This window comes from Peromyscus maniculatus, chromosome 6 (assembly GCF_049852395.1).
Source record: "Peromyscus maniculatus bairdii isolate BWxNUB_F1_BW_parent chromosome 6, HU_Pman_BW_mat_3.1, whole genome shotgun sequence".
Lineage (NCBI taxonomy): Eukaryota > Metazoa > Chordata > Mammalia > Rodentia > Cricetidae > Peromyscus > Peromyscus maniculatus.
The window spans coordinates 126,544,983-126,559,393 of NC_134857.1; the positions used below are offsets into that span (position 1 = coordinate 126,544,983).

At 40.9% G+C, this 14,411-nt stretch overlaps 1 protein-coding gene across 6 annotated transcripts in view; it reads right to left on the reverse strand.

Annotated features, from left to right (window-relative positions):
• Nucleotides 1–8,285: 8,285 nt before the first annotated feature.
• Nucleotides 8,286–14,411, reverse strand: part of Prkacb (protein kinase cAMP-activated catalytic subunit beta) — a 92,619-nt gene continuing 86,493 nt past the window's right edge. For all 6 annotated transcript variants that reach the window (XM_006984721.4, XM_076575171.1, XM_006984720.4 and 3 more), the window contains exon 10: nucleotides 8,286–11,457. In XM_006984721.4, coding sequence (XP_006984783.1) covers nucleotides 11,332–11,457 — 126 coding nt within the window. In that variant the 3' untranslated portion in view covers nucleotides 8,286–11,331. The remainder of the gene's footprint in view (nucleotides 11,458–14,411) is intronic.

Sequence of the window (14,411 nt, forward strand, 5' to 3'; positions counted from 1 at the left end):
ACACACACACACACACACAGTGATATCTCCAAATGAACAAATGAATGAATAAGAAGCCATCTAGGCAGATGGTATCTGTCCTATTTACGATCAAAATTACTCCCAGGGAGGTGCCACTCTTTGACGTGTTTCTCGTCCCTCTTTCCAAATCAGTTGCTGCCTTTCCGCCAGCTGCAGAGCTCTTTGAATGATTTCAGATGTGGGATTCAAAATTGGCTGCCAAGAAATGCCACCTCATCTCCTTTCTAGAGTAATGTGATTTTTCCTGTGACCCAGGGAAAGCACCAATTCTGGCTAAGGGGATTTTTTTCAAGGACGGAGGGGAGTTAACAGGAACAAACACAGTTTGCTTACTCCCTTGGTGTTCCACAGGTGTCCCCAAGCTATCCCCTTGTTCAGAGTGCACAGGCAAAAGGCACCCAAGGGCAGGCTTCTCATTACGTAGTTCCAAGGAGTGCCAGCACCTTGCCAAAGTTGCAGGCTTCTGCAGTATTGTCCCAGATCTGGACATGGGACACAAATCACAAAGCATTGCTCTCTTAGGCTAAGAGCAGATTGGTCATTTTTCCAAAGATAGAAGCCACAGCACAAAGGGATATTTGTCTTCACAGGGAGCTGAACCCACAAAGCTAGTAGACCAGCTAAGAGAGAAGAGCTGATTCACGGTCGTCCCAACTAGAGGGCAGGCAGACATCAGGTAAACAAAACAACCCAATGTAGCTAGACCCAGTTATCAGATAGTATATTTTTAAAATATCTGAGCTTTCCTCTCGTTTTCATAGGAACATTATCTATACATCCTTCTGAAGGAAGGGAAGAACGAAACATCCAACCTTGACCCATGATGTGCATTTGATGCTTTGGCTGCTTTGAAAGGAAACATATTGAATTAGGAATTGTAGTTTTGACAAGATCAGCAATCTTGGCCACTCACTCAACTTGAGAGACTCAGCAGAAGGTAGGGTCAAGACTACAATTCTGGGGAACTACGACTTTTATATCTATGCTCATTTTATTTATGCTGCTTCTGTTGCAGAAAATGGTTGTGTCATAACCAATAGCTTCTTTTAGCTCATCCTCTTATGACACCTCATTGGGCCAATGTGTCCAGAGTATTCTCAGTTCAACAATTGAACAATCAATCAACACATTAGGGGAAGGTATTGGCAGGCTGATACAAAGGGGCCTGAGATCAACCCCTACCTACCAGGACCACGTTCTGTCTAAAGAGAGGAAGCCAGGAAGGAGACACACAGGACAACACAGGAGCTGCCTCAGGCAATCACATCAGCAATGCCTGATGCCTGGTGTGATTCACTTGATGGGGCTGATCTTGTGTGTGATGCACACCTCTGGGTATCTGAGTTCAGAGGCATCACTCTTTGATCACTAACAACACTGTATTAGAGTTCAAGTGATCGGAAGACTCTTGCACCACTCAAATATGCTGTAATGTTAAATCAAATTATATCCATCAGTATCTTTGGTGTCTGAATTATTTGTGACTAAATACCAGCTGCTACCATTACAACAGATGATGCTACACCCATGTGTTCAGACTTATCATGACAAAGTTGTGAGGGAAGGGGATGTTGGAGGCTAGGCTGGGGAAACTGGGGTGTCTCATGCAACCTAGACCAGTGTCTACACTAACATGATGCCTGACATAGTGGAAATAAATTGAGAAACTCAAAGCATGCTAGGGCCTCATGCCAAAGAGCCGCAGGCCAGTTACTCCTTAAGTCCAGTCACCCCTTCCTTGACACAATAAGGATATGGTGGGAACTTCTTCCCCTCTTTTTATCTGAAGATCTGTAGTACCTTGCTTGTCTCAGTCTTATGGATGATCTCTGAGAGACTGTTTTCTAAAGTAACTTCAGCGTATCAGACTGTGGTTGAAAATGAACAGCATAAAAGCAAACTACTTCTTCCCTTGACACAGTTGGGAGTATTTGGGGATGGAGAAGATTAATAAAGGTAGACTCCATTTTTCTCTGTCCTGAGTCGGGTATGTGGCTGGGCTAGTCCTGGTTGTCAACTTGACTGCACCTAAAATCAACCCAAACCCAAGCGGCTGGGTATGTCTGTGAGGGATTTTCTTGATTGTATCATTTTAGGTGGAAGACCCATGCTAAATGCAGGCTTTGCCTTCCCAGAGCCGCCCACATGAAAGGACATAGAAGAAGGAAGCTTAGCTCTGCCTTCTTGCCTTTACTTTCCAGGGCAAGTGCCTTTCTCCTGTTGCTGTGGTATTCCTTTGCCAGTATTAGAACCTACTTCTTCAGGAGTCCAAATAGACTGAAGACCAGTAGCTCTCTAGGAGTCCCCCAGGACTCCAGCACCAGATTGGGACTGCAGAGACACCCAGTGTTGTGGACTCAACAACTACCTGCTTTTTGGTCTTTCTGTCAGGAGACACCTATTGTTTTGTTAACTGGACCACAGCCCATAAGCTGCTCTAATAAATCACATACACACACGTGTGTGATCTCTCGATATATGATCTCTCTCTCTCTCTCTCTCTCTCTCTCTCTCTCTCTCTCTCAGCTTTGTGAGATCCATGTCTAATTTAGTATAAGATAAATTTTGTCACTCATTTATATTTGTATTTTCTGAGTCTTTATATATTATTATTTGCTCTCATGACCCTTTCTTCTCAGAGTTTGATGATTTCCCAGAAGAAAAGTAAAAGAGGGAAGGAAGAAAAACCAGAAAGCCCCCAAAAAGGATTGAGGAGGAATGAACATTTCTTTGATCCTCTTGTCCATAACGGTGCTTGGAACAATTAATGATACAATACCTCTTTAGTTTGAAATTAGGCAAAACCACAATCTCTCCTCAGAACATATTTACTTTTGTGCAAAATTATTATTTTGAGATAGGATCTGCCTTGTAGCCTAGGCTACCCTGGGATGGAATATATAGGCCAGGCTGGCTCAGAAATCATGTCTTCCTCAATCTCCTAAGTTTTGGGATTCTAGGCACGCCTCACTGCACGGATCACTGGAGGCTGTTTCTAAAGATGCAGAAGTGTTAGTGAGCATCAGTTATTTCCTGTTTCCCTCTTTCTCCATCCATAGTTCTTCCAGGCTGTCATTCATGTCTTTTCTCTTCCCAGCCACAGGAGGCTTGGATGCTGGAAGACAATTTGAGTCCCTGCTGGGGCTTACTCCTGTGCAGAAGAGGCCACCTTCTACTCCCCCTTCTGAAATGCAAGCCTGCAGTGTGGCCTCTGCTTTAGTTTGCCTAGTAGAAAGTCTGCTGGAGATCAGTCAGTTCTGAGGAGAGGGCAGAGGCAGGCAGAGGCACAGTGCTGGGGGCATGCTCTGATTGATCTAGAGCTCACTGGAGAGAACACAGCAAGTGGACTGGGGATGATGCATCAGCTGCCTCCCTTCCCTTACAAAGGCTGCCCTGCACAGACTGGTTGGTCTGTCACTAACCAGTGAGCACTCTGGACTACCACCAACTCCCTAAATACCAATGAGCCTCAAGAGTCCCCCTCTTTGTAGCAAAAATTATAAGGAATGCAAACAATCCAGCCAAGTTTGAAGGAGAAACTATCAAATAGCCTCAGATTTCAGATTACTCGTGACCTTGCTGTATGTAGCCTTCTCTTTGAACACATGGAGAGTGGGCTGAAGAGAGAGCTGAAGAATAAGTAGATAGTAGCAATTCTACAAAATGTACATATTAGAAAGTAGATTAGAAAGAATTCAACTTCCTTCTACGTATACTATTCTATATATTCTAATACTATAAAAGACAGTTTGCCTCAAGAAACTGAAATGAAAATTGTAGCGGAATTTTAAAGCTACTTTATGTATTTTGTCTGTGTATGGTGTGTGTGTGTGTGTGTGTGTGTGTGTGTGTGTGTGTGTGGTATATGTGTACGTGTGTGTGGTGTGTATGTGTGTGTGTGTGTGGTGTGTCGCATATGTACCATGACACACATGTGGAGGTCAGAAGTCAACTTGCAGGAGTCGGTTCTTTTTCCACTGTGTGGCTCTTGGGAATCGAACTCAGGTCATGAGGCAAGTGTCTCTATTTACAGAGCCTTCTTGCTAGCACTGTAACAGAGTTTAACACAAGTAAAAAGCTGAAGTGGAAATCAAAACTGATGACACTCCTTTCTTCACAAAAGATTTACAAGATCATAACAAAAACTTGTGGGGTTAGCCTCATTTCAAATTTAGACTGGCAGCTGCCTGCCTCCCACAGTTAAGTGGAGAAACCGGAAGACTCCTTTCATTTCTCACTTCCTCCCTGTGTGACCTTCAAATTTTCTGTTTAGTTGTATTAGTCTGTTTGCCAAGGTTTGAAACACATGGGCTCTGTAATTAGTGACCAGAGCTGCTTTAATGAGCGCTTTCTTTTCTCAGGTTCACGTTGACCCTGGCTTCCATCACTGCTTCTGCCAGGCTCTTTTTGAGCCCTCGTGGACTGAAGGAAGAGCCTGAAGGATCTTCCATTGCTCCCTTACAGGAGGCTGTCTTGTGCCTTTAAATATGGCTGGGTAGGATACTCTTGCCTCATGCGTTTTGTCCTGGACCTTTGCAGCCATTTTATAATTTGGGCATTAATAAGAGGCATCTTAAGCTACAACCTCCTTCCTCCTCTTGTCTTGGAGTAGCTTGACTGCTTTTTTGTTTGTATGGGATGGTCTTATGCATTCCAGGATGGCCATGAACTTATTAAATAGCTGTGGATCACCTTAAACATCTGATCCTTCCCTTCCCACTGCTCAAGTGTAGGGAATACAGTTGTGTATCACTATGCAGGGTTTTATTCAGTGCTGGGGACCAGATTTAGGGCCTTCTGAGTGCTAGGAAGCCCTCTACCAACTCAGCTCCATTGTTAGCTTCGGTGGATTGACTGTTATGCACACAATTTTAATTGTCAAAAATAAAAATCTTCCTCAAGATATGACTTAGTGTTGGAAGATCTGACAATCTACCCTGAGGAAAACAGAGTGCTCTTTCAATATGTAAATTTAGTTCTTCCTTATTTTAGAGAAACGCTTCTACAATACATTTGAATACCTTTTCTATTTCCATTCATTAGTCTCTTAGTTGAGGAATGTCAACAGTAGATTATCTTCATTGTCTGAATCATTGGCCATTTCTGTCATCTCGTATCTTTTCCTTCTGTTCTCTGTAAGGATCTCAATGTAGTCAGGATGGTTTCTATGTGTTAGTGAGTCTGTCCTTCAGCTATGGTCTGGGGAGATGTTTGTTTTCATTGTGATTTATGAACTTGAAAATGTTTAAAACATGCGCTATCATCATCATGTGTTTCGGGAGAGACAGCAGAAGAAAACAAGGAAGGTCTGAACAACTTCATGGATCTGCCCAACATGTCTTCTCCTGTGGGTTTGAAAAGCAGTTCTGCATCTATCTCTTGTCCCACTCCTAACGAACACAGAAACGTATTTGGGCATTTGTCTCTTTTTGTTTTCCATTCATACTTCTCAGAGACTCCTTTTCCTGAAATACAGTTTTAGGTCTCTAATAAAGGTCTGTTCACAGAAAACTCTTTCATCTCGGTCATTTTTTTTTTAAACCACAAGTTTTCCCTTCACAATGATGTCTGATCACCAAGTACAATGTATAATAGGAATTGTGACCATATGAACAGTCAGGAAAACAGAAGTCACTCTAGCTATTTAACAGAGAGATTTATGAATGGAAGAGACAGATTACACAGTCAAACAATTGTACTTTGTATGACAAAAAATGAGTACAAGTTCCCTAAGAAGTTTAGAAAGCCTGCTAGAAATACAGACATGGTTTATGGGCCATCTGATTCAGAGGTGAGCCTTTATCTTGAGGGCGTTTCTTCTGTAGGTGCTTTATTGCCACTGTATCTCCTCCTTTAGAACAATTAGATAACTATGTCCTGTAGTGAAATTCTCATATTTATTCATATTTTTTTTCCTTTGAAATATTCATCCTAGGGGGCACTTGCTGCTCTTGCAAAGGATCCAAATTTGGTCCCAAGCACTCATATGGCAGCCTCCAAGCACCTGTAACTCCAGTTCCATGGGACCCAATGCTTGCCTGTGACCTCCACAGGCACACTTAGACACGATTCAAAGTCAAATAAAAAAATCTTGAAAAAACTGACTGATTTTCTAGACTTACCCTTTTAAAGAGAATTAAGATAGTGGATGGACTTAAGGATGTTCATCAGCTGGTCTCAAAGTGGCATCATCCTGGGTTAGTTAGATGGACCTCAGATGATCACAACAGTGTTCTCTCTTGGTGCTGGAGATCAAACCTTGGGCCTTGTACACACAGGAAAGAACATCCCTGACCTGGACCACCAGCCCTATCACATAAGCCTTTACAAAAGACAGGAAAACAGAAGGGTCCAGTTAATGTCGTATGAGGACATGACCCAATGTCACTGGTTTTGAAGACAGAGAAATGGTCTTGTAAGTCAAGGAAAGTAGGTGACCTATAGGAAGGTGTGGAGAAAGGCCAGGAAACAGAATCCTGAGGCCCCAGAAAGAAAAGCAGCCCTGCTTTTGTCCCAGCTTTAGCCCAATGAACTTCACTGTGGATCTTAGGCATCCGAAGCTACAAGGTAATACGCCTCTTCGTTTAAGTCACTCAACTTTTGAAGATCTGTTAGAACAGCAACAGAAAACCTTAAAGCTGGCCTTCTCCCAAAGAAAACAGGAGATGATCCAGTGAGTTACTGCCAGCATCACCGTTAACAGGTGAGCCAACTGTAAGTTCCATGGAATGAACTGCTGCGCCTTTTCATATTTAATTTGAACTACGCTAAGAGGTTAGCTTAATGCTCAGAGAAAAATCTGTCTGGGAGTCAGTAGTGATTTGAGTGAGCCATGTTTTCTCTCTTAAGTGTCCCAACAGCTATTCTGTATTTCAACAAGATTAGAAACACGAGAGAAGGTACCTTGAGCTTCATGAGTACAGTGAACCTCTGTTCCCAACCTTTAAAAACCTCAGTTCAATTGTGGCTAAGTGCTGACCATCTGGGAGGTCAGTACAAAGCTCTCAGAGTGTGGGCATGTGCAGTTCTGCGGGTGCTTTAATTTGCTAGCCTGTCCTAACAGAGCATTGCAGGCTGTTGGCTTACACTTCTTGCAGTCCTGGAGTCTTGAAGGTTAAGATCTGGATCTGACAAAACTGACTTCTGCAGAGACGCCTCTTCATGGCTCACAGTGCTGTCTTCTGCCCATTCTATCTTCAGCTGATCTTTGCTATTTTGCTGCCCTAACTTCCCAGAAAGCCACCAGCTGTACCTGACTGGGCACCATCCATACAACCTAGTTTTTACATTAATCACCTCCAAAATCTTTCTTTGAACTATAATTATATTCTGAGGTATTGGGAATCAGGATTCATATATATGTAATACACACATTATTTTTTTTTTTCTTTTGGGAGATGAGGCCTCTTTTTCATAGCCCAGGCTAGCCTCAAAATCATGATCCTCCTGCTTCAGCCTCTTGACTGCTTGGATTTCACATGTGCGTCACCATACTTGGATAACACGTCAATTTTGTTCATGGCAAAATTTAAATTGAGCCTCTCTGAGCACAAAGACTACTAAGCGCATATTCAGGAAAGCTAAAATGAAAACAAATATTTATCTTCACATCCAACATTTGTGCATAAGGGAAATTTTATTGTTAACTGGATCTCAAATAATAATAGTTATAGGATAAAGACATGCCCAGAGTTTTATAAGAAAATGAGAAAACTAGGATTTATATTAAGCTCTGATAATGACTGAAAAATTAGCACTAGAAACAATAAGAAGCATGTTAGAAAATGCAATAATATTTCCAACTGTTTGCAATGACAAATCAAACCAAATCAAATTGCATGGTATTAAAATAATTACCTAAAACTGTTGATTTCTCAAGGCAAACTGCTGCTGTAGCCACAAACACTGGTCTAACCATAAGGGTAGAGGCAAGCTCCAACATGGCCCCAAAGAACAAAGCACAAGCTCCTAGCTCACTGCATAATGAGAACAGGGCTCTCGGCACCAAACCCACAAATATATTTCCATTGTAGGAGGAATCTGAAGCAAAGGAGGAAGTGGAAACACTTCATAGCAAGCCTGGGTTACACCCAGCAGTGTCGCAGGAAAGGTCTGATTTGAATAGAATAGCTGATATTCACTCTTTTAGTGCTGAGCTCTCCGCCCCAAATATCACCCCATGACCTGAAAAGTAGGAATCTATACCATCAGCAGAAAAGAGGTCTAGGCTGAAGGGCTTTGGATAGAATTCAAGACTCAACAGCTTTTATTCTTTGAAGATAACTTTAATTTTGCGGTTATTGATGAATTAAAAAACACATTTTCAGCATTTCCTAGCTATAGTAGTGCATAGGAAATTCCACTCTAAACAGAGAAGTAATTAATGAAATAACAACACACCTTACATCTTACACCGAAAGCTTACAGTTTCCAAGGTGCTTTGACATACATTATTTCATTGGATTCTTACAACAAGCAGAAGGAAAGAAAAACAGTCAGTTGGGAAGGATAATCATCTAGTCTCAGGCTTACAATGAGCAGGTTCTTCAGACCAAGGGGCAATCAGTACAGGAACATACCAAGAACAAGACAGCAATACCCATAAGCCACGGTAGTATCTTTTTGGTAGGCTGACAGTTTGATATCAAGTGTATTTTAGCATCAGTGGGGGGGGGGGTAAGGAATGGGACAGACAAAGGTCTTATGATAGTCAAAGGGTTTTCAGAACATTGTCAGAGGAAAGAGGAAGGACACACAGAAATGTATCACTGTACAGAAACTTACTTCAAAGTATGATGTCCCTTAAGAGTATTAGATAAAGAGGGAACCTTGACCTAACACGGGGAATTGGAAGGGACCCCAGAAAATGCCTGTCCAGTTCTTCTGTCTGCAGCTGACATCACTCCAGTATGGTTTCACTGTCAATCCAGGGCTCCTTCCTGCACAATGCTATTTCTTTATTTTCTGGGCAAAAACATCATTTCTTCTGTTTTGTGTAATATAATTCGTGGAAAATACTGGTTTTTGCCACTGACTTATTATTTCAAGTTTTAAAGAAAATCTTTTGGGCTATACTGTGGCTAAAAATGGAAATTTTAGGTATGTTAAAAATATTCCAATTTAGTGTACTTGATTAATCAGAAATAGACCCCTTTGATACATCCGACAGTTTGCTCATGTACTTCAAACAGACAGTAAAATGGAATGGCTGAGAAGCCCTCAGAAACCAATGTATGTCTAGGGGTCATCTACCTGGGTAGACTCTAGTTGGCTACTAATAATTTCATAGAAAAAAATATTTTTAGGATTCATAGAAATCTCTTCAATTTTTGAAAACTAAATTGTAATAATCAAATTGTCATCCCCATGATTTATTGAAATAATTTTACAATAATATACAACAATGCTACCAGAGAATTTGTAGCATACATAAACCACAATGATTAGCATGTTCTTGGGTTTAAATGAAACACAAAAAAACTAAATAAAGTATTTTGTACAAATGATGCTTTTAATTTATTAACACGATGATATATCTTTGTTACATAAAACTTGCTACAGCAGAGTATTTCAATTTTTCTTGCACATTTTAAATACAGGTGAACCGACTGAAATCATTTTGTCTTTGTGGGACATTACCATGCAGAAACACTTGACAACCAAAAGACATGCAGATAGGTGGCAAGAACGTCTCAATAGGACTTTTCAATGTCTTCAGGGGTTTCGTGAGGGTAGGTGCGTATGAACAGGGGTGGTGTCAATGACCTACCTGCACCAGTGAGGACGCAGATAGAGGTTATCTATATATACACATAGGGTCTGTTTGACTAAAACAATAGTATATGCTTGTAGACTGCTCAGGAAATGGCATGTTTTAAACCATTTGGGTGAGTTGATCATTTAAGGTAGGTCACTGATACAGAGAGAAAAATGAGATGGGAAAATTAAAGCAATGAAAAAATAGTAAAGGAAAGTTAAGCCATTTATTCACAAAGGAACACTGAACTAAATGTGCAAGAGTGCTTGAAATTTCCTCATGATGGCAACATTGTGAAGTCAATTGGCAAAAAGTATAAAAAAATCAAGGAAACGCAAATATTAAAACTGTATCTGCATGATCATATACTCTGTCTACAAAGAAAAAGAGGTTAGAAATTCTGATGTATCTAAAGATATCACACCTCAAAATGAAAATACAAATGTGGCAGTTTCTTAAGCTTTGTCTCCTTCCCCACTGGAGGGGATGAAAGTCCAAGTTACAACAGTGCCCTCATCTCAACATCAGAACAGGAAGCAACAGCGGCTTCTGTAGTCTTACCTGTTAGGAACCAAAGCAAAGAGAAAACCTCACTTAAAGGGAGTGCCTCTAAGCTGGAAGCGGGATCAGGCTTTCGTTGACTTAGTATTTATCCAAATCCATGTTCCTGTTAGTTTGCAAGTTTCCCTGAAGAAACTGACAATGAGGACTATCTGAGCAATTTCACAATGTGTCACTTTATCAGTCATGCCTTCCTAAAATACTGGCTAAAACCCTCATGGAAGAGGGAAGGCTTAGAAACCTTCCAAGTCTTCCGACCCACAGAGATGTTGGTACCAAGGAAGATAGCCCGGCAAGGAGCTACGTCCCTCTCTTTTCCTGACAAATGAAGCATCTGCCTGGTCACTTAACTTCTCACGGAGAGAAGACTATTAAAAGGCAAAGGGAAATGAAGCCTCTGGTCCAGGAATCCAAACTGCTAGGCTAGCCACTCTGAATGTACTGCCACATCAGTGACTCCTGAAAAGTTATTATCTTCACTTATGCAAATTCCCTTGGTGATAAGACATTCCATCTTCAAAAATTATTAAGAGTTTTGGCAAAACTGAGTCCGAGCTACTCAAAATAAAAATAATTATTAGAGAGTTTATCTTCAAGCCACTGGTCAGCAAAAATAATCGCTCAAAACTATAAAAAGCAACACGTAGCTTTCCTTTTAAATATCACACAGCCATAACACTGCCATCTGAAACACCAAGAAAATAAATGGAGCACTGGTCAGAGAAGTTAATGGGAAGGAGGTCGAGGGTGGAGAAAAACAACCGAACAGTGGGAAGTGGTGTACACCGTGTTATGGCACAGACAATGCTTGCGGAGGAGCGGTGCCTGGTACACAGGTGGTTGCAGAGCGCACACGGATGACATGATAAGACCTCACTCAGCTGCTGGAATGAAGGGACTTGGTGACTGCTTCACCAAGAGGGCTCGGCTCCACTTTCCACCTCCACAGCGTGCAAAGACTGAGTGTGAGCGCGAGGCAATCTTCCTCCTCCCTAAAATTCACAAAATTCTTTTCCACATTTTTCTGTTATAGAGACACGGATTTCTTCTTCTTCATAGTCATCGAAGTTGCTGGTATCTCCAGAGCCTCTGAACTTTGGTATGAATGGAGCCTCAACCTATAATTGACATCAAGAGGAGAGAAGACAAAGAACGAGTCCTCAGAGACTTGCAAACACTAAGAACAACGACTCCCGGCATGCACTCACTCTGGCATCTTTAAATAAGTCCTTGATATGCAATACACTACAAGTTAGCTAGACTCTCACACTGTCATTTGAGAACGGCAACAAAACACTAACGAGGTCTCCAGCTTAGTCAGCAATCGGTATCAAAACACTGGCTCGGAGCTTAGAAAATTACTTAGCATTTTTTAAAATTTTTATCAATTTATTTCCAAAGCCATTACTATTTTTTTTCAAATTCTTTTCTCCTGAGGTTAACTAATAAATTTTATGCATTTAAACTTTCCTTTTCTAATTCCCAAGTGTACTTAAAACCTCTGACTATCAAAAGTCCAAACTGAAATTATCTCATGGAATCACAGAACTGTCAAATTTCAAACATTTTCTTTATCTTGACTCTGAAAATAAAGTCTTTCCATATAATTTTAGTGTGCTTAATATGTGTGAGGAAAAGATCTGAAAATGATTGCTGCAATTTATATGGCAGCTATTGGATTTATAATCACACACAGTTGTTTCATCCCCCCAACCTCCACTTCAACACACTCTGCAAGACAGGCATTCTCTCTCCTATTTTAAATATTGCACAACAGTGTTAGCCACATTTATATCACCAATGACTGAAGCAGGCACCACACTCTCTAGGGATCCTTTTTCTTCGTATAGCAGTTCTCTCATGAACTATTTTCCAGTATACCTCATCATTACATGTATAGCTATTTATAAATTATTTCCATGCATGACTGTATCAGTATATTATAGGTCACAGACAAGATATACACATGAAAATATAAAGATACTTGAAAAGAACAAGGTAAGAAGTAAGTATAAGTTGAAATTTCAATATTATCTTCTGTTCCCCAGTTGGTTGACTGGCATGCTGTGCTTGGGACACATTTTATCCTATACAGAACAAGCCAGGCAAGGCAACTGCTTCATTCTAGCCAGATGGTGTTTAGAATCAGACCATCTCTAGAGATGGTTGTGTAGTCTGAGTTGTCCAGGCCACTTCTTTAACACACACACACACACACACACACACACACACACACACACACACACACACACACACACTTTTTTCCTGCTAGGTGCATTTGGCTATTTCAGTGCTCATAAACACTAGCCAGGGAACAAATGGCTGTGAGCTATTTAAATTTACTCTCTTATTTCTGCACTGTTAAATGTGCAACCAGGAAGATATTGAAACCAATGTCCACATTAAGGTATTGATTATTCTTTGTGACTACTGCCCTTCCTTAGCCCTGCTTGACTGATAAATCAGACTCAAAATACTGTCCATCAAAATAGTTTACGGGGTGACCTTAGTTAGCAGTTTACTATTTGGGATGAGTCAAGCCTTTTCTGAAATACCTGAAGTCTAGATGAGCAGTATCAGTAGCAATTCAGTTCTATCACTATTTTAGAAAGATTATTAATTCCTGTGTAACACAGATAGATTCAAACTACATCAGAACTTCTTTTTTTTTGGTTTTGTTTTTTCAAGACAGGGTTTCTCTATGTAGCTTTGGCTGTTGACCAAGCTGGCCTTGAACTCAAGAGATCTGCCTGCCTCTGCTTCCCACCTACTGGGATTAAAGACATGCACCACTATGCCCAGCTGTATACATCAGAACTCATTAAAATACTAAGAAATCACAAACACATCACAGAAATAGACACTTAAGTATAATACTGACTAACAATAAATATAATAATAAAGATGATAGAAACAGCAATGATAAACAGTAGGGATAATTTTACAGAAAAATGTCAATTTCTAAAAATGGCTAGATAGGAGTAAAGAAGTTTTTCTGCTAAAATTTACGAGGGATAAATACAGGTCATTCTGTATAAGAAAAGTTGCAACTATATTGGGCCAGAAAATAGTTGAATAAATACAGAAGCCTGTTATGTTCAGAAAGAGAGTCAAATGTATAATAGCTTAGCAATGATAAGGGGTACTTAACAAGGTTTAATCAAGGTCACTCACCAACGCTAATGTAACAATGGCTAACGACTGTACAACAATAAACAGGAACTTAGATCTCTACATGCTGGAAGGGAACAGGAGTCAAGCAGACTCTTTTTTTTTTTAACGATGGTTCTGTGGAGTGCTAGTTAAGTCACCCCAGTGGAATGTAGACTAAGCAGGAACTGTGACCTAAGCCTGAAGATGGGAACTCCAGAGACGCAGTGAGGAAGGACATGGAAACAGTGTCAACAGAAGTCATGGCTGGGGTTGGGGCAGGACTCCACGTTTGTTTGCTCCCCAGGTCCCTGAGTAGACAAGGAGCCTGGACTACCTATCTAGTCTTTCTCAACACGCCGGGCTTCCCCTTGTAGTCTCTATCTTAGCCCACACTTTGAAGAGCGATAAAGCTTATGTTTACATAGTTGGAGCAATGTGCTCAAGATCGCACCGTAGTGAACAGTTGATCTGACTCAGGCTCACGTCTACCTAGGTCCAGAGTTCAGGGCTCTTTCTCCACCCCAACCCCCTCTTTCCCGTCTCTCCTTCCTGTTCTATCAGCCTTCCCTTCTCATAAAGGCTCAAAGCTACAAGTTAAACAGGTAGTGTGCAAAATCTGAATGTTTTATGAAACAACGTGCTATTCAACACTGTGTACCTTCCCTTTAATAATAATGTTAGAAGGAACTTTAAAGCCCGTATTATGGCTCATACTTATACTCCCAGCACCTGGGAAGCCACACCCAGAGAACACCCCCTCCCTCCCTGCCCAGGTTTAAGGATAACCTACATAGTCCCAAACTCACTTGAGTTACAGAGTGAGACTCTATCTTAAACAACAAACAAACACCATACAAAATCCAGAAAGAGTAGACAGATTTTAAAATGTTAACATGCTGAGATATGAACCTGGTGAACC